This window comes from Diorhabda sublineata, chromosome 6 (genome assembly GCF_026230105.1).
Source record: "Diorhabda sublineata isolate icDioSubl1.1 chromosome 6, icDioSubl1.1, whole genome shotgun sequence".
Lineage (NCBI taxonomy): Eukaryota > Metazoa > Arthropoda > Insecta > Coleoptera > Chrysomelidae > Diorhabda > Diorhabda sublineata.
The window spans coordinates 2600410-2624343 of NC_079479.1; the positions used below are offsets into that span (position 1 = coordinate 2600410).

Here is a 23934-nt window from a genome sequence, read left to right on the forward strand (position 1 = left end):
ATGAAGATTATATCTTATAAAAAGATATTTAACGTTCAGTTTTCGACTTGAAAATGGTTCAGTGTTCTGTTTTAATATGTTTTAGAAATAGTGCCAAAATAAATAAAGCTTCCAATGTAACATTCCACAGGTAAGTAATTAAGAAATTTCTCGATTATTTTTATCTTAAATTCGAAAGTTATTTCAATTATTTTATGTAATTTACTTCAAATTATGCTTAATAATTTTTGTTGCGCCGACGAGAAATTGCTGTAATAATAATTGTAGTATTAAATTCGAAAAAATTATATGATAGACTTCTAATTTTCTCAATGTCTTTCCAATACAAAAAATTCTAGTGAATCGTCGCGTATTTCAGCCCCAAATATTGTTAGTGCCTTAAATTTACATTGAATCAAGTAGGACTTATTAGTTTTCAATATTTTTTAAGGTTTCCAAAAAACGTGAATTGTAAGATTATGTGGACTGAGGCTACAGGTAGAGTTGATTGGGCCCCACCTAAAGGAGCAGTCATCTGCTCTGTACACTTCGAAGAGTCCTGTTTTTTTAATACTTTTAAAGGTCAGCGTAAATTGATGGAAGGTTCAATACCAACCTTATTATTACCTAAAGTAAAGGTAAATTTTACCGTAGTAGTCTTACTGTCACGTCCATAATATTTAATATTATAAAGATTTGATTGCGAATTTTCAATTTCAGAATACTTCTTCAACTTTTACATCAATTAAAGAAGAACCATATTCAGATACAGATATAGAGATAGATGAAGAACTAGACTGTAATCAGCCATATGATCAATCTAGTAGTACTCTATCATTTTTATCTATCTCAAGTTTAACACCTGATGATGATCTGAGAAAATTGTCTGATACTGATACGCCAACAGAGAAAAAAATGAAAATGGAAATTTTGAAACTGGATAATATTGTAAACAGACAGCAGAAAAATCTGAAACGACTTTGGCAAAAAAATCGTAGATACAGGAAAAAAATTACTTTGCTTGAAGAAAAATTAATAACTGTAAAAAATGAAACCTTAACTACTTCCATAGGGGACACGGATATGGATTAGATTATGCAAAGAAGAGATTTTCTCTCTATTTAATGAATTATTAATTTACAAATCATCAAGAAATTGAAGGAAAATCGTTTATAATTGAGGTTGAGTTATCTGGGTTTTACTTTTTGCTCAGAACATTAACCTCAATGAGTTAGAACTATTAAATTTTTACCAAAATTTACAAGTATACATTGAAATTTTGAAAAAAAGAACCAACAAATCATGTAAAATGCGTGAATCCCACAATAGGATCCAGGAAATAGAAAAAGAAGAGTACTAGAATGAAATGGGAATCAAGCGATTAGTAAAAAAATAAAAGACAGGACCACAAGGAAAATAATAAGTGACAGAATGAACTAAAAAAGGTAATGGGATTTGTTTCACCCTACGAAAAGCTTATAATATCAATAAAAAACGATCAAAACTTTTCCATTGTTTATATAAAAACTGTCAATTATGACACCATCATTTTTGAATTATTGTAAGTTAATTTTGTTACAGGAAGGGAATAAAAAAAATAAAACACGTTTATTCATAGTTAGGTCAAATCTATTTAGATAGAAATCAGTCTTCTTCATCTGTGTCAAATAAAAATGTCAATCATTTATCACACTTACAATCACATTACATGCACGAACCACGAGGATTTATTCATTTTAGCATGTCAAAAAGGAAAATCTGAAAATTCAGTACCACCGAAATTTATTTCATGACTAGAACAATTCGTTTACTCGTTTCACCACAATATTTACACACTCTGGTCCTTCGAGACGGATTAAATCGCGAGTTTTGGTGTTACTGTAGTTTAATTTGGGATTTTTTTGTAAATTCCGTCATAATAATGATGCATATCACAAGATATATAAAAATATTTTATTGGAAGTTGGTAGATATTATGATACCTATCGGGATATTCAGAGTAGAATGTAATTTTTGGAAAATATGTTGAGAATTACAAATATTTGGTATAAATAGAAAATTTAGACTTGAAATATTGGAATTTGTAGAATTGGATAATAAAATGTTGATGATTTTTCAAAAATTTTCAATTTTTCAAAAATTTTAGATGAAAATGTGAATAAATTGTTGATATTATAATTAAATTTTGTAATTTATTTAATTATGTATGAATATATAGTGGGTGTTATAAAATTTTGTTGCAAAACAAGTGATTTTTGTATTAATTGTTTTACTTTGGAAGAGATTTGTTATATATAAAATTATAATTGAAAATTTGAGTCAACTAAGCATAATATTTAAACTTTTGATGGCAATTTCACAAAAATGTCCAACTGAAATCAAGTGCTTCTATTAGTATTGAATTAAAATTAAATAATGTTGGTTAAGTACTATTCGATTTTTCTTTTTTTTTGACATGTTTCGTTGATTATTATTATAAAAAAATATTTCTATATATAAAATAAACCCAGTATCGATAAAAATTGAATAATGGAACGAACAATGTCTAAATGTATTTAATATTAAAGAAATTTGTTGATATCTAAATGATTATGTATTTTTTTCTTGAACAAAATGGTTTCTTGTACAAGATTTTTCAATAAATTTATTGTTTGTTATAAATTGGTTCCGTATTAGCTCAAATTCTACTAAATACTGCCCTAAATAAGTAATGTTAGAAATATCAGAAATTTATAGAAAAAACTTAACGAAAAAATTAATATACAGCTTAAGGACGTGGCTAACGGTATAAAATATGTTGTTAGGTCAAAAAATGACCCTAAATAAGTTAATTTTGGACGAAGAGTAGAAATGTAGATTGAAATTTTGGAAAATTATGAAAGAATAAGAGTCGAATTGATACATACAATTTACACTTGTACGAAATGAGTAACAGGAAAGAAAATTTGTTGTTGGGGTGTAAATACCTCAAGAGTTTTGGAAAAATAAGTGAAAATTTATGAAAACTTGATAAAAAACTCGGGTTCTACTAACCAGTAGTTTTAGAAAATGACAAAAATGTTTCTGAAAAACATAATTTTGAAAAAAATAATTAGTAAACTAAAAAAAATTAGTTTGTATATTTAGGAATTGATTGAGAGACATGAAAATATGTTTCATATTTTGTTTGGTTACAAAATGGTCCTAAATGAATTGAAATTATTTAATTTTGGGAAAAAAGTAGAAATATACACTGAAATTTGAGGAAAAAAAATGAACAAGTCAACCAAATCGAAGGAAAAATCAAGATTTCATCTTTAGGACATGATTAATGGTATAAAATATGTTAGGTTAGGTCAAAAAATGAATTGAAAGTTTAATTTTGGATAAACAGTAAAAATATACAGTGAAACTTGAGGAAAAAAAAATGAAAAAATCATCTGATTCTCTTCTATCTATCAAAAAAAAAGTTTAAATGACCTACAAACGTTAAATTTTGCCAATATGAATTAAAATATTGAAAACATCATGTAAAAACTCAACTAAAACCACCAAAACAAAGTTTATATAAGATAAGTTGTAAGTTCCGTAGCCTCAGTACAAAGAAAAACTCCTATTTTCACAACATAGAGGCTCCGGATAATCTACAATTCTTCCTTTATCCAGATCCTTCCAAAATAGATCAATAATTTTGAACAAAACCGTATTTAAAGAAAATTCCATTCAGACATTGTTAGTTTCATTATTATTCATAAAACCCATAAAAAAATATTGAATAACATATTAAAAAATCATACTAAATAAGTTTAGTACATTGTTTTTTTTAAATTTTCAAATTTGGTCTACCAGCAGTCTTCAACGAATAAAAACAATCGTCAAATATATCTTATAACACAAAAGTTGTATACATTCAATAACAATAATAAAAAGATAAAAATAAAATAAGCACAAAATCAAAACAGGATATTTGGAGGACTCCGCCAGCAGTTAAAAATACAGGTATTGCGCTTACAGCACACAAATTGTCGAATTAATAGGCCACGGTGCTGTCGAACCCCATTGGTATTTCCAAAAGTTGGTGAAATTTCAACACGCTGACCCCCCAACTAAGAAATAACTCATAATTTACCCCCCAGAGAGTTTTTTTATGTAAAATAAATCTTTTCTATACCTTTCAATGATAACTTTGCGTTTAAATTAGTATTTTCAATCATTTAATGCGAATAAATAAAATTGTCAAAATTGCCTTGGCAGTCAACGTGTTGATTGATAATTTTAATTTACCTGGTAGGAATATTTGAAATTAATTTTTATTTTAAAACAGTTTAGGTTCAATACTATCTATATGTGTTAAAAATCTTTGGAAAATTAATCAAAAAAACTCAACTAAACCCAATAACAATAAATTTTTATATTAAGAAAATGATCAAATGGCATGTGAAAATGTTTCATCGGTATGAATGACTTGGAAATGATAAATTTTGATAGAAAAACACTAAAAACTAACAAATAAGCATGTTAATGTTTAAAAAATGGTCCAAAGTTGAAAAAGAATTGAAAAAAATGACTCCCCACCCATTAAAACTATATTTGTATGCTAAGAAAATGATTAATGGGCAGTGAATATGTTTCTTCGCTTCTTTTTGATTAGAAAATGATCTAAAAAGACTTGGAAATAATAAATTTTAACAAAAAAATGCGAAAATACATTAAAATTTGAAAAAGCCAATTCTAATAACAAGTTCATACAACAAGAAAATTATATGGGCAGGTAAATATGTTTTATCGGTTCTTTTTGGTTAGAAAATCATTTAAAAAGACATCAAAAAATTGAATTTTGACAAAAAACTTCAAATATACAATGGAATTTCAAAGATTAATCAAAAAACTCAACTCGACCAAATAAAAATATGTTTTTATATTAAGAGAATGATCAATGGGCATGTGAAAATGTTTCATCGCTTCAGTTTGGTCAGAAAATGATCCCGAATAATTTGAAAAGGATAAATTTTAACTAAAAAATGCAAATATGAACTAAATTTTGAGATAACCCAATTCAAAACCATTTAAAACAAGTTCAGATGTTATTGGGCATGGAAATAGTTTTATCTCTACTCATATCTAAAAAAATTCCTTCATATCTCAATTCATATGAAGTTTTACCCAAAAAAAGTAAGTGTACACTGAAATTTGGAAAAATCCAATTGAAACTATCAAAAATAAGTCCATACAATTAGAAAATGATTAATGGTGATGTAAATATGTTTCATTGCTTCTATGGGTTTGAAAAATGATCCCAAATAACTTGGAAATAATAAATTTTGAGAAAAAATTCCAAAAATACACTGAAACATGAAAAAACCCAACTGAAATTACTAAAAACATTTTTGAAAGTTACTAACTATCATGTAAATAGGTTCATCTCTCCTCTAACAACATGTCTGTATGTTATGGGAATGTTTAAGGGACATCTGAATGGATTCATCTTTTTTATTCGACCAAAAAAAATGGCTCATTAGACTTGTAAATATCAAATTTTAACTAAAAATGGGATTTTACATTGAAATTTGGAAAAAAAAACAACTCAAAACTACTTAAAACAATTTCACATGTTTATCAAGTTACTATTGGACGTAGAAAGAAGTTTCATTACTTCTGTTTAGTTAGAAAATGATCCCGAAGGACTTGAAAGGGATAAATTTTGACAAAAAATTCCAAAAATACACTGAAATTTGAAAAAACCCAACTCTAATTACCAAAAACATTTTTGAAACTTATTAATTACATGTAAAAAGTTTCACATTTGAAAAATTAATAGAAAAAAGTAACTAATCCCATTAATAGTTATGAAAATGATTAATAAACATCTAAATAGTTTGATCTTTATTATTTGATCAAAAAATGATTCTTCATAACTAGTAAATATCAATTTTTAGCTAAAAATGAGAATATACACTGAAATTTGAAAAAAAAACAACTAAAAACTAAATAATGAGGAAGTAAATATGTTTTATCAGTCCTGTTTAGTTAGAAAATAATCTTAAAAGGCTTAAAGATGATAAATTCAGACAAAAAAATGCTAAAATACCCTGAAATTTGGGAAAACCCAACTCAAAATAACCTAAAACAATTCCACATGTTTATAAAGTAGCTATTGGGGATGTAAACAGTTTCATCCCTTTCTTTTGATCAAATAATCTGTATCAAAATATAAACCGTTAACAGGTTCAACCCCACTCACCCTACCAATAATTCGAAATCTTTGAACCAACTTTCCGAAATACCAACAAGGTAAACTTTAAAAACTACACACTACATTTCCTAAATAAAACTGTTATTAAGGTCCCAAAGCGTGTTCCATCATTTGTATACACAAGGATTCCAAACTACTTTCGATTTCCTTACTATCAGGCGTTTTCAATTTAGGCAAGTTGATTTGTTTCTGACTAGATTCCGATGTTTCCATACAATTATTGGAATTATTCGCGAAATGAAGATTTCTATTCACCAATTTTTGGCTAGCCTGCGAAGTGTACAATTGATTCTGTAACGTTAAGCTACCCACTGAATGTCTGTGTGTATTCCAAGATTGATTGTTCTGCATATTAGGAAACGATGAACTTTTCTTAGTGTAACTATTGGGTTGCATGGAACAACATAGTTTTTTGATCCTATGCGGATCCAAACGGTGAGACCTGTAAGAAAATTTGTTTTATTATTTAAATCAGATAACCAGTATCTGAAAATCACAGTATATCTGAAATTAACTGAATATAATTTGTATTATTAAACTGAATAAAAATGTAATGATAATGTAAGTAAGCGTTAGGACACTTATAATGACGTTTAGTATCTAGAGACTCACCTATTGGAGTGTTTTTTCGGTTTCCCACTGTGTACTGGAAGCACCAGGTCATCTTTGATCAACTGACACTTCCACATATTCAATTTTTTCTTCTGTTCATCTGTGAAAGAGTCCATTGTATCTGCTTTCTCGCACATAGAATGGAAAGCTAGAAGATAATCATCCGGAGGTTGTCGTAACATCAACATTTGAGTACAAACTTAAAATATAAATTTTTGTTTATAACCTCACAATTTGTTTTAATAACTATTTACCTTTTCCCATTACTTTAACAAACTGCGTTGGTAGATCCTCTCCCGGAGATATCTGTAACGGACTCTGCAATACACCTTTCAATTTTTTTAAAGCCACGTTCAAATCTCCCCCATTCATAACCTCTGTTTCCAATTCCGTTAACATTGTTCCTCTTTCTTTTAATTTGTTTATGCTAAGGAGGATCTTGTGTCTAGCACCTTTGGTGATTCCTATGCTTTGTAGAGTTTCCTCGGTGAGGTTTACCATCTGATTGTAGGTGAGGTTGTTAAAAACCCAACTGTACTTATGTAACCTCAAGGATTTCAACCAACATATGATGCTTTTCATTGCTGGTGAATTATTTTGTAATTTTAGATCTTGTAATCTAAAATTGAGCATTATTTACAAGACTATTATTAAGGGAATGATTGAAAGGTTCTATTTGATCAGAAAATGATCCTAAATAACTTAAGACCCAACTCAACCCATCAAAAACAATTCTGTACCCATAACAAGTCTGTGTATTAAGGAAATAAGAAATGGGTTTGTGAATAAGAATGAAAAAGTTAAATTTTTGCAGAAAAATGCAAATTTCAGATAAATTTTGATATAAAGAATAAAAAAACCCAAGGAAATCCACCTAAAAACAATTTAATACATTAAGTAAATTATTTATGAATATATGAATATGATTTGTCTCTTCTGTTTGATCTGAAAATGATACTCAATGTCTTAAAACCCACCTCAACCCATCGAAAACAATTCTGTACCCATAACAAGTCTGTGTGTTAAGGAAATAACAAATGGGTTTGTGATTGAGCTTGAATTTATCAAATTTTAGGGGGAAAATGCAAAATTAAAGTATATTTTGATACATGAATCAAAAACCCAACTAAACCAACCCAAAAATATTAAAATTTGAAAAATCTCATCTCAAATAACCAGGAACAAGTTTGTACACTAAGAAAATTATTAATGGGTATATAAATATCTTACATCACCTGTTTTACAGTTTACTAAATATACACTGAAATTTGAAACAAAAGACTTCAAATAACGAAAAACAATAAAAAAATTAAGTATACATTGAAATTTGAAAAACATCAGTCTTCAGACAACCAAAAACAATAAAAAAAATTGAAAATACACTGAAATTGGATAAAAACAGACTTGCGACAACCAAAAACAATAAAAAAATTAAATATACACTGAAATTAAATAAAAACAATTAAGTAATTAAATGAATGATTACCTTGTTTCAGATCGACTAGATTGTAAATTACATAATCCTGCTAATAAAGATTTATCACTAGATAATGAATAACTCCTAGGTTTGCAGGTAGGTTCACTGAGATTCTCTCTGGAATACCAATTGTCTTGATCACGTATAATATTATCAGGCGCTTGAGTTAAACTGTTAGATCTTCTCTGTTTTAAATTTTGTTGGGAATCTGGATTAGGACTGATAGATTCATCACTTGATTCTGTCGCAGAAGAATGAACAAAAGACTGAGGTTTCAATTTCAAAACAACCTAGATTAACAAAAAATTGAGGATACCCAACTGATTATTAGTAATTATAGGAGTTTTACCTGTTTTAGCAAGTCTTTGAATGAACTTTTGTCGTCGTTGGTAAATGCGGGATGTATGTACAAATAAGACATGATTTCTACACATTCATTGTATATTTTAACAGGTGGCGTTATAAATTCCGTGAATACTTGTTTTATTATTCGTAAATAACAGTCTGCAGTTTTTTTGTTGTCGGGTTTTAGTAAAGGTAAATGAGTCAGCAACAACGATATTGCTACCTATAATTGAAAAATAACAGCTGCAAAGTCCATACAACAAAAATTTTGCAAACTTCATCTGAATTTTTAAGAAAAAAAATATTCTCACTCCCAAAATTGATGAATACATTTGATAAAACGAAAGATATATAAGGGAATCATTGTTAAAAATTGTTTTCTTTACCTGTGGTGGTTCAAGTAAAAAACTTGATACATGAATTGTGTCATTGGCATTTTTTTCTAAAACATATGCCGCTGGGGTATTTACGGCATTTATTGACATTTCTAAAGTATGTTGCAAAAATCTAGCATTGGCAAATGGTAATCCTACCATTAGGTAGTAAAGTCCCACGGTTCTTTCACAACTATCCCATTTGAGAAATTTAATTCTAATTTCATTGAGTTGTTCACAAAACTCTGAAAAATCTCGTACGTGACCATTATCCATCTAAAAGTGGTGGATATAAGAATACGTCGTTTAAAAAGCAATTAATCCAAATAAGTAATTTTCAAAAATTCATATTTTTTATATTTTTTTCTGACTTAATGAAAATATAGTTTTTAAAAATATCGGATAAGAAATATTAAATTTTATATGAGCAATTTTTTAACAATTATCATTTTATTGAATTAATAACATAGTTATTAGAAAACTATTATCTTTCCTTTTAAAGCTATTATTTAAAATTACACTTACATTTTTTTCGCGTTATTCCTTTATTTTTTTCAACTTTTTTTTTAGTTGTTAACTACAATTTTTTTAATTAAGTATGTCATTATACTATCTACTTATTAACACTAAAAACACGAAACTAATTGAAATCTTGAAATGTTATTAAAAATAAATTGATAACATGGTTTCTAAGAGTTTAATTAAAGAAGCAGGATAAATTCGATTTCCTAGTGCCAGAAAGAGATAAAGAGCTGTATCAGTGTACAACTGATGACAGACGTAGCTGTCTAATTTCCGATGTTACCCGACGATACAAACCAGTGGAGTACAGAATATTATTTTGTAGTACTTACTTTCCATACATATAATAAAGTATTTGATAAATTATCAATATGGCTGTGCACGTAGTAGGCGCAACATTGTTTAGTGTTTATTTGTTTTTATGTTGTAAAATGTGTTATAGTGTATAGTGCTTCAATTTATTGATGCTTCATTCAAATTACCTGAAAAACTTTTTATTCGCGTGCCCAGAGCAATAAAAGAACGAACAAATTGGTTACAACTTGAAAGAGATCCAGGGACTTAATCGATTACAACTTATATTTGTAAAGATCACTGGCAGATGATTATTAATGTTTTCGAATAATGGAAAAAAAATATTTGTCTCAGGAATTTTTCAGATTTTTAGCGATAAAGTGGAAAATCAATATAATATAAACTTCACATTCAAAGTTATGTTCATATCTATGCCTATTCCCCGAATAGAAATAAAAATTAGTATTGCCTCAATTTAATCAATGTTCCTATAATTGTATACGATTTTTTCATTGATATTTAGTACGATCTGGACATCTCGCAACTATAACTACATTTTACTTCATGTTATTCATAATCCCAGGACTCCACTGGGCCATCGGATAACATCGGTGAGATCTGTTATTTTATTTTACTCTGATTGTACTCTGTTGTTAATTATTGAGTATCATTTATTAGAACACATCTGCCTCAAGTATTGTTCTCTATTGATTCTTTTATTTGCATTATTTTATATTGAATTATTTTTATTAATATATATAAGATTTTAGTGCTATTTCATATAAGATGGATAGGCAACACTTACTTCATTAATGTGTGAGCCAGACAGAACTAAGACGGAAAGCAGGTTCACAGTGTTGCCAGTAAAGTCTAGCGGTTGTTTTTAACATAAATGTTTTTTATTTATTCATTTATTTAATAATATATTTGTAGAATTTTGTGAAAAATATAAACAAATGTGATATGTACGTGATTGTGAAATGTGTAAAAAAGTACATCGTTTAATCCAGATCTATCCTTTCTTCTGTAAGTATTTTTAGGTTAAATAATAGATAATTACCACATATCTTTGAGTAAATCACAGTTTTTTGCGATATTTTTTTGCTATACATGTTTTTTGTCACTAATATTAGAAAAATATATATAACAGTCCACACTCTGTGTTGTAACGTATCTACCTTCACGCGTTTGTATAAATATCTGTGTTAGACACTATGTTGAAATAAATACGAAGTTTTGATTCCAAAAATTTTATTACACATAAAACAAAAAGTTGAAACAGTGATTGAAGACAATAAATTTGACGTGTGTAATGAACGAATATGCATGCATATATAGATACTATATAATATGCTATTTCCGGTTTTACAAGGAACTTTTTTTCTCATATACAGGAATATATTAGATATTTGTTAAAATTTTGTTACTTTTATCACGTAAGAAGACTTAAATATTTCATCTCATTCTAAATAGCACGTTCGAATCTCAATATATTTATCACATTTATAAAATACAAATTAAAAGGAAAATTTTCCCGTCCTATGGAATGATGCTATACTGTTGAATTGTTTGGGAATATGGCGACCATCGCGTTGACGTTGACATCATATATCGACTCCATATTGAAAATAACGCTAATGTTTTTTACATCACAATATATATTTTATTGGGTTCCTTTTTTATTATAAATGTAAAATTTAAACTATACCAACACAATGAATATGTTGGAGTTATCACAATAATTTTTGGAACATAGTTTGATTCATCTATTTAGTTGATATTGATGAGTTGTATACACAATATGGCGTCGGATTCATGACGTTATCACCACTAGCTAGGTTCCTGATATATATTTCGGAATACATACATCAAAACCCAAACACGAAATCTTATTTCATAACATTTACTGTTCGTATAACGTGCTACCTGAATGAATACCTTTTATTTTTTCAATAATTTGCAATATATCTTATAACTATGTATAGGAAAATTGACAATATTATATGATATGATGAATAATTCGGTGATGGGGTGCTGCTAAATGCACTGTACCTGTAAAAAAAACATAGAATCAATGTTTTTTTGTCAATAAATTACGTACAAAAGGTTTGTGGAAAAAGTAATAAAATTAGCATTACTACGAACGATTTGGCAACGTTGTGTATACCGGTATGTACTAGATCGGTTTGTTTAGAATTTCAGCTTTATAGGGTTAGTATTTTGCTTTTTACTATTCTATTAGTGAATTTACGTTTTTGTTTTCAAAAATATAACATAATTGTGTAGTTTTTTGTTATATTTGGCGTAAAGTGTGAAGAATCTTGTGAGATAGAAGTTTAATAAGGATAATGAGTGAATAATTAAATTTAAAACTTTTGGTGTGTAAATGTCGCCGAAAAAATATCGATTTGAGTTATTGTGACTGTAAAGATTGTAAGGTTAGATCACAAAACACAGATAAGTCATTTTATTTATTTATTTGTATCCTTCAGCATTCTTAATAGAAGTCAAATTTGAAGTAATAAAGTAAAAAAAAATGTTTCATTCTTTTCTATACAATTTTAGAGTAAATACGGCATAATAGAATACACTGAAAAAAGTTTTTTGTACACACATTGCAATGAAATGTGAAAGCTCGACGTAAGGGATTATAAATTACGTAATTTTCAATGTGAAATTATGAAAATGGACTAAAATATTTTGTACATTTTTATTTTATATATTTACATTGCTCGATATAGTGATTTTAAACTTTGAAGAATCTTTTGAGGTGATTTGTGGGTTAGATTAGAATATATATTGATGAAATATAAAGGGGGTTTGTATGAGGAGTGGAATGTAACCGCTTTTGTTCTATTTGCTTACCACAGTTGCAACTTTTCATTGTTAGCTACTCCTTCTCCGTTAGCTGTTTTGAAGGGTATAATTACGGTAGAAAGTTGCGGGACAAAATTGACATTTGGCATCGAAGCTTCGCATCCTATTTGAATGCTGTCACCTCTTGATAAATTTCCACTGATTAACAAGCGTAGAATAATTGATTGTGCTACGAGAAAATCGGATTCTCTTTCTATAATTGTAGGTCTAGAAACTGGAACGGCCTGTAACAAAATATAAATTAAATAAATTGTTTACTTAAGGAATAAAGCGTTAATTAATTATAAACTTTTGCCGATTTAATTTGTTGATAGTGTTATTTGAGGTTATGAATTCGAGTACAAGCAAAAAATGTGGTTTCGGTAATATTTTCGTTGTAAATTGAAACCTATTGAATTTTTAGTAAAAATAAAATCGAAATACATCAAATTTCCTTCAAATTCCTTATTTTTTTTTTCGAAAACGACCTTTCAGCAGCAACAACAAATCGTTCAAATTTAATCGATAGACATATTTTCAAAAAAATCCATTTTTATTGTGCAAAACTATAATTTTTTATCAGTTACATCATTCTTGTGCATCAATTGAATCAGTTCTATCTTCTGAAATCCTGTTCAAGGTCATTTTTGAATGTTTTAGGAGGTTATTAAGGTCCTTCATGAATACTATCGACGAAACATTTGTTTATGGTGTTATTTGAGGTTATGAATTCGAGTACAAGCAAAAAAAGTGGTTTTTTGGTAATATTTTCGTTGTAAATTGAAACCTATTGAATTTTTAGTAAAAATAAAATCGAAATACATCAAATTTCCTTCAAATTCCTTATTTTTTTTTTCGAAAACGACCTTTCAGCAGCAACAACAAATCGTTCAAATTTAATCGATAGACATATTTTCAAAAAAATCCATTTTTATTGTGCAAAACTATAATTTTTTATCAGTTACATCATTCTTGTGCATCAATTGAATCAGTTCTATCTTCTGAAATCCTGTTCAAGGTCATTTTTGAATGTTTTAGGAGGTTATTAAGGTCCTTCATGAATACTATCGACGAAACATTTGTTTATGGTGTTATTTGAGGTTATGAATTCGAGTACAAGCAAAAAAAGTGGTTTTTTGGTAATATTTTCGTTGTAAATTGAAACCTATTGAATTTTTAGTAAAAATAAAATCGAAATACATCAAATTTCCTTCAAATTCCTTATTTTTTTTTTCGAAAACGACCTTTCAGCAGCAACAACAAATCGTTCAAATTTAATCGATAGACATATTTTCAAAAAAATCCATTTTTATTGTGCAAAACTATAATTTTTTATCAGTTACATCATTCTTGTGCATCAATTGAATCAGTTCTATCTTCTGAAATCCTGTTCAAGGTCATTTTTGAATGTTTTAGGAGGTTATTAAGGTCCTTCATGAATACTATCGACGAAACATTTGTTTATGGTGTTATTTGAGGTTATGAATTCGAGTACAAGCAAAAAAAGTGGTTTTTTGGTAATATTTTCGTTGTAAATTGAAACCTATTGAATTTTTAGTAAAAATAAAATCGAAATACATCAAATTTCCTTCAAATTCCTTATTTTTTTTTTCGAAAACGACCTTTCAGCAGCAACAACAAATCGTTCAAATTTAATCGATAGACATATTTTCAAAAAAATCCATTTTTATTGTGCAAAACTATAATTTTTTATCAGTTACATCATTCTTGTGCATCAATTGAATCAGTTCTATCTTCTGAAATCCTGTTCAAGGTCATTTTTGAATGTTTTAGGAGGTTATTAAGGTCCTTCATGAATACTATCGACGAAACATTTGTTTATGGTGTTATTTGAGGTTATGAATTCGAGTACAAGCAAAAAAAGTGGTTTTTTGGTAATATTTTCGTTGTAAATTGAAACCTATTGAATTTTTAGTAAAAATAAAATCGAAATACATCAAATTTCCTTCAAATTCCTTATTTTTTTTTTCGAAAACGACCTTTCAGCAGCAACAACAAATCGTTCAAATTTAATCGATAGACATATTTTCAAAAAAATCCATTTTTATTGTGCAAAACTATAATTTTTTATCAGTTACATCATTCTTGTGCATCAATTGAATCAGTTCTATCTTCTGAAATCCTGTTCAAGGTCATTTTTGAATGTTTTAGGAGGTTATTAAGGTCCTTCATGAATACTATCGACGAAACATTTGTTTATGGTGTTATTTGAGGTTATGAATTCGAGTACAAGCAAAAAAAGTGGTTTTTTGGTAATATTTTCGTTGTAAATTGAAACCTATTGAATTTTTAGTAAAAATAAAATCGAAATACATCAAATTTCCTTCAAATTCCTTATTTTTTTTTCGAAAACGACCTTTTAGGAGGTTATTAAGGTCCTTCATGAATACTATCAATGATTCTATAAGAAAATAAACCGGGAAAAAACTAATTTCCCAACGAAATATATCATCTCAAACATTGTTGGTCTCTTTTGTTGGCAATACACGTGGAAATTATTATCAGAATTTTAGATCCATTAATAGGGGGCGTATTAGAAAAAATGAAAATAAAAATTGAAAATTTTTAAAAATTTACCCATTCAAGTAGCATTTTATATACAATAATCGAATTCTTTAACATTTTCTGCGCATTTTTCGTCTGACAAGTTTTAGTCTATCTCTTGAAATAAGAAGTGGGGGAGAGTGGGAAAATTGTTACGAAAAAATACCTGTAAGTCCGGTTCTGCTTATCCGATTTGTATAAATTTGATGTTGTTTGAAAGAAATTTTGTCCAACAATACAAAATTCATAAATTCTAAGCAATATAATGAACAACGTGAATCCTAGTGGCGTTGTTTTCCGAAATTCTCGTACAATTTTCTCATACATAAACTATGACATTGACAGTTGACGTAGAGATGCAAGACGTCATCGTGTATTATTACAAAAATCTCGTTATATAATTATTTTTCTCCGTGTAAAATGAATCAGTTATCAGTAAGTTTAAAGTTATTTCAAAGCAGCATCGAAAAGTTTCAGTGGTTAACCTCGTAATTATGCACTACAAAGGATTGATGACATACTTCAAGAACTTTAGTACCAGTTTATGAAACTCGACTAAATTCTTTCATCCTCCACGAAATCCAATATCTGGTTTTAACAAACAGTGGTGCTTCGTCAAGAAAAAACAAATTAAATTCGTTTCCTTTTAGATTTTGATTAATGTGATACATCAAATAAAATTGAAAGATCTACGAGCCGCCGCTGGTGGAATTAGTAAAGATTCAACCAACGAGTTGGAAAGATTAACTTTTAGAGTGATTTCGACCCTTTTGCAGCTAATTTCGTATCTTTATTACTCTCTTAGCAGAAGAGATAAAACTGTTTTATATTTGGAAGCACAAGTAGTAAATCTTTCAACTACTAGCTTCGCAAACTTTAATCATTAATCCGAATTTAAAAGATCGTCAAATTCCAAATCAAGTTCTCTTTTTTTCGGTTTCACGAGGGTGCAGATGATGATGATTAGTTGGACAATGTAGATTCTAGATCCTCCAGAAGGTAACGAAGAAAACGGAAAAAGTTATGGAAGGGAAGTTCGTACCGGTACTAGAATTCATAAGGACTTAGTAACCATGAGACAAGCAGGTCTATTTGGAGGGTACGATAAACTTTGAGGTCGTTGCGAAATAGAAAAGAAAAAAAAAAAGCTTCAAAACCGACCTCGCCCTTTATTTTAACATTAAACTGAATTTTTAATTTAAAAATACTGTCACGTTCCTTCGTTTCAGTTAGATATTCGTATTAAAAAGAGATTTGAACATGTACGCACATTCTTTTGTTTGGATTTTGCAAATTTATTCAAATGGAATACTTTGCATATTTTTTCGTAACATTCCGCGAGGTAGATTAGTGTTGATTATGATACGGAGTGTTGCTAACATATATTTTCAATGATACACTTCTTAGCTTTGATATCTATTCAAACATTCTGTCGAAAAACGTTTGAAACTAATCCTGAAACCGATCAACGTACCATACAAACATTTTTCCCACATAAATTTCATCCTTGGGTAGAAATACGAATGAGACACACGTTTCTGGCGCGATTCCCTTACTAGGACAGTTTTTTAGCGATACATCTTTCAGGCAAAAGAGGTTCTGTACTAGTTTAAATGCTTTGGAATTTATTTTTTATGATTTTTATACGGTAGGACATTGGAGTCAATACTTTTAATCAATTCTGGAAGATATTGAGCAATTTTTTATCTAATAGGACGTAAGAGTCAATCAATTTCACATAGTAGGACATTAGAGTCAATATTTTGATCAAAACTAGTTGCAATTGAATAATTTTTAAGTGGTAGGACATTATAATCAATTGTTTCAATTGATATTTTTAAAATTTGAACAATTTTGTTTGCAGTAAGACAGAATTGTGAAAATAAATCAGTATTCTGATTTATTTTCACTTCGTAGGACACTAAATCAAAATTTTTGACAAATCTAGTTGAGATAGAATGTTTTTCTTGTCGTTTTGATCAATTCTAGTGAATATTGACCAATTTTTCACATAGTAGGACATCGGAATCAATTTTAAAAACGATTTTTTACGTAGTAGGACATTGAATTCAATTTTTTTCACAACGATAGTCGAGATTGAATTATATTTATGTGTTAGGACATCAAAATCAACTTTTTTAATCAATTCTAGTGAAAATTGAACGAGTTTTTCATATAGTAGGACATCGGAATCAACTTAAACAATGATTTTCATGTAGTAGGACATTGCATTTATGTATTAGGACATCAAAATCAACTTTTTTGATCAATTCTAGTGAATATTGACCAATTTTTCACATAGTAGGACATCGGAATCAATTTTAAAAACGATTTTTTACGTAGTAGGACATTGAATTCAATTTTTTTCACAACGATAGTCGAGATTGAATTATATTTATGTGTTAGGACATCAAAATCAACTTTTTTAATCAATTCTAGTGAAAATTGAACGAGTTTTTCATATAGTAGGACATCGGAATCAACTTAAACAATGATTTTCATGTAGTAGGACATTGCATTTATGTATTAGGACATCAAAATCAACTTTTTTGATCAATTCTAGTGAATATTGACCAATTTTTCACATAGTAGGACATCGGAATCAATTTTAAAAACGATTTTTTACGTAGTAGGACATTGAATTCAATTTTTTTCACAACGATAGTCGAGATTGAATTATATTTATGTGTTAGGACATCAAAATCAACTTTTTTAATCAATTCTAGTGAAAATTGAACGAGTTTTTCATATAGTAGGACATCGGAATCAACTTAAACAATGATTTTCATGTAGTAGGACATTGCATTTATGTATTAGGACATCAAAATCAACTTTTTTGATCAATTCTAGTGAATATTGACCAATTTTTCACATAGTAGGACATCGGAATCAACTTAAACAATGATTTTTACGTAGTACGACATTGGATTCAATTTTTTTCACAAAGCTAGTCGAGATTGAAATATATTTGTGTGTTAGGACATTCAATTCAAACTTTTTTGATCAATTCTAGTGAATATTGACCAATTTTTCACATAGGACATCGGAATCAATTTAAACAATGATTTTTACGTAGTACGACATTGGATTCAATTTTTTTCACAAAGCTAGTCGAGATTGAAATATATTTATGTGTTAGGACATCAAAATCAACTTTTTTAATCAATTCTAGTGAAAATTGTACAGTTTTAAATATAGTAGGACATCGGAATCAACTTAAACAATGATTTTTATGTAGTAGGACATTGCATTCAAGTTTTTCGACAAAACTAGTGGAGATTGAAATATATTTATGTATTAGGACATCGGAATCAACTTAAACAATGATTTTCATGTAGTAGGACATTGCATTCAAGTTTTTCGACAAAACTAGTCGAGATTGAAATATATTTATGTGTTAGGACATTCAAATCAAACTTTTTTGATCAATTCTAGTGAATATTGACCAATTTTTCACATAGTAGGACATCGGAATCAACTTAAACAATGATTTTCATGAAGTAGGACATTGCATTCAAATTTTTCGACAAAACTTGTCGAGAATGAAATATATTTATGTGCTAGGACATCAAAATCAAACTTTTTTGATCAATTATAGTGAATAATAAACAAATTTTCACATAGAAGGAGGTGAAAATCATTTCATAGATTGAATTTTTTCGAAGTAGGATATTAGAACACGGGCGTAGCCAGGATTTAGTTTTGGGGGTTGTTAGGTTTGAAGTAGTACATACCTTTAGGTTTTCACCCATCCTTTTTTCTCCTACATTTTTCGACAATAATAATAATTCACGTATCTATCCTTAAAACGATCACGCGCCGCTTATTTAGCAGCCAAAACTCCGCTCATTCCGACCGAGAAGATGTTCTGCACTAGCGATTGAGCTACCCACACAAGTTCCCATAGACCAATAGCAAAAAGTAATCGATGAATTCAAATAAATTATACGAGTAGTGAATAGTGATATTATTATAAATAGTGAGTAGTTTAGTGTAAGTGCAAATTAAGTGAGTAAGAAACATCGTGTGAATAAATTCGCCACACGGTTAAAAATAGTTTAAATAAATAAGTAAAACGTTGAAATTTTACTTCCGTCGACTATGGTTATGCAATGTCGTCGATCTAAAATAGAAACGATTTACATATATATTTGCAGTCGGATTTTACAAATTCACACATCGCGAAAAATCTACTCATTTTCTGTCTGAGTCTGACAGTATATAGACGATATGTTAGTAGAAAAGAGAGAAAATTCGTGGAAAATTGTGGAAGTTCAAAGTTTGTTTCGTTGTATACGTTTCCTTCAAGAGGAAAATTTCTAGTTCGATTCCCTTCTATCTGGAATTTATTCCAGTCCGGATAAGTACGGCGTCTTAAAGGAAAGTTGATAGGGGAAGATTGTTTTCGCTTCACTAGAGAATACCTACTCGTATACTAAATACTTTTGATTTAATCGGTTGAAATAAACGGCGTTAGCTAAAAATATTATTATACATTATGTACAATGATAAAGAGCGATGGGCTAATGTCGATCAAAGGAATACAAAAAGTATCAGCCACCAGCAATCAACAATTAAAGGGATTCTTAGACCCAAACTAACAACTTTCCTCAATCAGAAATCGAGATTTGAAAGAAGAAACCTTTGAATGCTTTACAGGGAGGCGTCGAAAAGTACTTATTGACTTTGAAATGTGTAGTTTTCTCTTTATTTTTGCAAAATTTACTTGAAAAGCACTCAAACTTTCATTTTTTTGCTTGTGGGGACATTATTCGTTGTTATTTCAGAAATTTTCGATCTCTATACGGACGTTTATGTTACAGGGAGGCGTCAAAAAGTACTTATTGATTTTGAAATGTAGATTTCTCTCCTTATTTTTTCAAAATTCACTTAAAAAGCACTCAAACTTTCATTTTTTTGCTTGTGGGGACATTAGTCGTTGTTATTTCAGGAATTTTCGATCTCTATACGGACGTTTATGTTACAGGGAGGAGTCAAAAAGTACTTATCGACTTTGAAATGTGGATTTCTCTCCTTATTTTTTCAAAATTTACTTGAAAAGCACTCAAACTTTCATTTTTTTGCCTCTGAGAACATTAGTCGTTATTATTTCAGGAATTTTCGATCTCTATACGGACGTTTATGTTACAGGGAGGCGTCAAAAAGTACTTATTGATTTTGAAATGTGGATTTCTCTCCTTATTTTTTCAAAATTTACTTGAAAAGCATTCAAACTTTCATTTTTTTGCCTCTGAGAACATTAGTCGTTATTATTTCAGGAATTTTTAATCTCTATACGGACGTTTATGTTACAGGGAGGCGTCAAAAAGTACTTATTGATTTTGAAATGTGGATTTCTCTCCTTATTTTTTCAAAATTTACTTGAAAAGCACTCAAACTTTCATTTTTTTGCCTCTGAGAACATTAGTCGTTATTATTTCAGGAATTTTTAATCTCTATACGGACGTTTATGTTACAGGGAGGCGTCAAAAAGTACTTATTGATTTTGAAATGTGGATTTCTCTCCTTATTTTTTCAAAATTTACTTGAAAAGCACTCAAACTTTCATTTTTTTGCCTCTGAGAACATTAGTCGTTATTATTTCAGGAATTTTTAATCTCTATACGGACGTTTATGTTACAGGGAGGCGTCAAAAAGTACTTATTGATTTTGAAATGTGGATTTCTCTCCTTATTTTTTCAAAATTTACTTGAAAAGCACTCAAACTTTCATTTTTTTGCTTGTGGGGACATTAGTCGTTGTTATTTCAGAAATTTTCGATCTCTATACGGACGTTTATGTTACAGGGAAAAGTCGAAAAGTACTTATTGACTTTGAAATGTGGATTTTTCATTTTATTTTCAAAATATACTCAAATACCATTCAAATAATCATTTTTTTGCTTCTGAGAACATTAGTCGTTGTTTTTTCGGGAATTTTCGATCTCTATACGGACGTTTATGTTACAGGGAGGAGTCAAAAAGTACTTATTGACTTTGAAATATGGATTTTTCATTTTTTTTCCAAAATATACTCAAAAACCATTCAAATATCCATTTTTTTGCTTCTGGGAACATTAGACGTTGTTATTTCAGAAATTTTCGATCACTATACGGACGTTTATGTTACAGGGAGGAGTCAAAAAGTACTTATTGACTTTGAAATATGGATTTTTCATTTTTTTTCCAAAATATACTCAAAAACCATTCAAATATCCATTTTTTTGCTTCTGGGAACATTAGACGTTGTTATTTCAGAAATTTTCGATCTCTATACGGACGTTTATGCTACAGGGAAAAGTCGAAAAGTACTTATTGACTTTGAAATGTGGATTTTTCATTTTATTTTCAAAATATACTCAAATACCATTCAAATAATCATTTTTTTGCTTCTGGAAACATTAGTCACTGTTATTTTAAAAAATTTCCATCTCTATACGGACGTTGATGTTACAGGGAGGCGTCGAAAAATACTTAATGACTTTGAAATGTGGATTTTTCATTTTTTTTTTCAAAATATACTAAAAAACCATTCAAATATTCATTTGTTTGCTTCTGGGAACATTAGTCGTTATTATTTCAGAAATTTTAGATCTCTATACGGACGTTGATGTTACAGGGAGGCGTCGAAAAGTACTTATTGACTTTGAAATGTGGAATTTTCTCTTTATTTTTTCAAAATTTACTTAAAAAGCATTCAAATATTCATTTTTTTGCTTCTGGGAACATTACTCGCTGTTATTTCAGGAATTTTCGATCCCTATAGGAACGTTTATGTTACAGGGAGGAGTCAAAAAGTACTTATTGACTTTGAAATGTGGATTTTTCTTTTTATTTTCTCAAAATTTACTTAAAAAGTGCTGTCAAAAAAAATTGGCCCGATATAACGGCCTAACGTACAGACTGCCGTTAGATTTTTTAAATATTTAGTTAAACGTCTTATTTATAGTTGTAAAGACGGAGATACAAACAACGCGCTAAGTTGTTACGAGGATGGTTCCAGAAGTACCCGTCCTGACCTAGAGTTAGCGGTAGTTGCTTGAAAAACGGAAACGTTGAAGAAAATCCACGAAGCGGCGCACTGAAAAACTTAATGGGCATTCCAAAAAGTGCGATATATCACATATTTACTGAAAATTTGGATATGGACAAGCTGTGCGCAAAATGGGTACCGCGTTGGTTCAAAATGGAACAAAAACATCGTCGTTTCCATCGAGTGTTTGGCATCCACGTGGTTTCCACTAAAAATAAAGTCCTAGTTGCTCTAATTCTCTTTTGAATATATATCGAGTGTAAAATTTTCAATATTATGATATCCCTGTCCCAGACTATAAAAATTGCGACGAAAGGATGAAATAATAAATAAGATACATCCGAAAGAAAAAAATTGGAAACTATTTGTTGACATATACGCTACGAAAATCTCATCAAGAAAATCCAAGTGGTAGTAGTTGACTTATTTCAACCGCCATTATGGGAAGCGGTATTTCATTTCAAGGAACTCCGGGAATAGGCGGAAAGGTCTCAGTAAAGAGAATAATCACCGAAGTAAGCAACGTAATTTGTATGGAGACCGAAACGAAAGTCGAAAAAACTTTATAGCCCATCAGAAACTATCTATTTAACACACCGAATATAAATTGGGAACATACGGTTTGCACCAGGAGGTCGGCAACCTTTTAACAAAGATGTCTTAAGTACAAAAGTCATTTTCTAGAGGTAAATAAATTTATTTGGTAAACTAGAAAGATGCTGAAGCATAAAATATTGAATTTCAACTCATGCGAAAAGATCAATTAAAGAAATGCTAGGAAAATCCAAGTCGCTAGTACCAGTACCCCATGAGGCCTTTTTTTTGTCATACAAAACCATGAAATTGGTTTCCAAACCGTCATTAAAAATGACATTAACTCAACAATACCATATATTGTGTGATATATTATCAGGGAGGCGACAAAAAGTACTTATCGACTTTAAAATGTGGATTATTCTCTTTATTTTTTCAAAATTTACTTAAAAAGCATTCAAACTTTCCTTTTTTTGCTTCTGGAAACATTAGTCACTGTTATTTCAAAAAATTTCCATCTCTATACGGACGTTTATGTTACAGGGAGGCGTCGAAAAGTACTTATCGACTTTGAAATGTGGATTATTCTCTTTATATTTTCAAAATTTACTTAAAAAGCACTCAAATATTCATTTTTTTGCTTCTGGGAACATTAGTCGCTGTTATTTCAGGAATTTTCGATCTCTATACGGACGTTTATGTTACGGGGAGGCGACAAAAAGTACTTATCGACTTTGAAATGTGGATTATTCTCTTTATATTTTCAAAATTTACTTAAAAAGCACTCAAATATTCATTTTTTTTGCTTCTGGGAACATTAGTCGCTGTTATTTCAGGAATTTTCGATCTCTATACGGACGTTTATGTTACGGGGAGGCGACAAAAAGTACTTATCGACTTTGAAATGTGGATTATTCTCTTTATATTTTCAAAATTTACTTAAAAAGCACTCAAATATTCATTTTTTTGCTTCTGGGAACATTAGTCGCTGTTATTTCAGGAATTTTCCATCTCTATACGGACGTTTATGTTACGGGGAGGCGACGAAAAGTACTTATCGACTTTGAAATGTGGATTATTCTCTTTATATTTTCAAAATTTACTTAAAAAGC

The 23934-nt window shown here is 29.3% G+C and overlaps 3 protein-coding genes across 3 annotated transcripts in view; 1 reads left to right on the top strand and 2 right to left on the bottom strand.

Moving 5' to 3' along the window:
• Window positions 1-1104: 1104 nt before the first annotated feature.
• Window positions 1105-9690, bottom strand: LOC130445404 (protein Smaug homolog 1). The gene is made up of 7 exons (XM_056781004.1): window positions 9545-9690; window positions 9032-9295; window positions 8650-8868; window positions 8310-8590; window positions 7078-7442; window positions 6824-7022; window positions 1105-6653 (listed from the first exon to the last, which is right to left on the bottom strand). The coding sequence occupies exons 2-7, from the start codon at window positions 9293-9295 to the stop codon at window positions 6296-6298; spliced, it is 1686 nt and encodes a 561-aa protein (XP_056636982.1). The 5' UTR covers window positions 9545-9690; the 3' UTR covers window positions 1105-6295.
• Window positions 9691-10686: 996 nt separating this feature from the next.
• Window positions 10687-23934, top strand: part of LOC130446026 (uncharacterized) — a 75221-nt gene continuing 61973 nt past the window's right edge. Inside the window, exon 1 of the mRNA XM_056782007.1 lies at window positions 10687-10861. The gene's annotated coding sequence lies outside the window, so the exon portion shown is untranslated. The remainder of the gene's footprint in view (window positions 10862-23934) is intronic.
• LOC130446027 (uncharacterized) overlaps window positions 11070-23934 on the bottom strand; it is a 60286-nt gene continuing 47421 nt past the window's right edge. The window contains exons 9-10 of the mRNA XM_056782008.1: window positions 12701-12936; window positions 11070-11887 (exon numbers count right to left, since the gene is read on the bottom strand). Of these exons, the coding sequence (XP_056637986.1) occupies window positions 11785-11887; window positions 12701-12936 (339 nt within the window). The 3' untranslated portion in view covers window positions 11070-11784. The remainder of the gene's footprint in view (window positions 11888-12700; window positions 12937-23934) is intronic.

What these genes read in the sequence shown, in the direction of transcription:
- LOC130445404 (XM_056781004.1), bottom strand. Translation starts at nt 9,295, where the DNA reads ATGGATAATGGTCACGTACGAGATTTTTCAGAGTTTTGTGAACAACTC. An exon ending in TTTTACTTGAACCACCACAG is followed by an intron (nt 8,869 to 9,031) that starts GTAAAGAAAACA and finishes TTTCAATTATAG; the next exon opens with GTAGCAATATCGTTGTTGCT. An exon ending in TGTTAAAGTAATGGGAAAAG is followed by an intron (nt 7,023 to 7,077) that starts GTAAATAGTTAT and finishes TTATATTTTAAG; the next exon opens with TTTGTACTCAAATGTTGATG.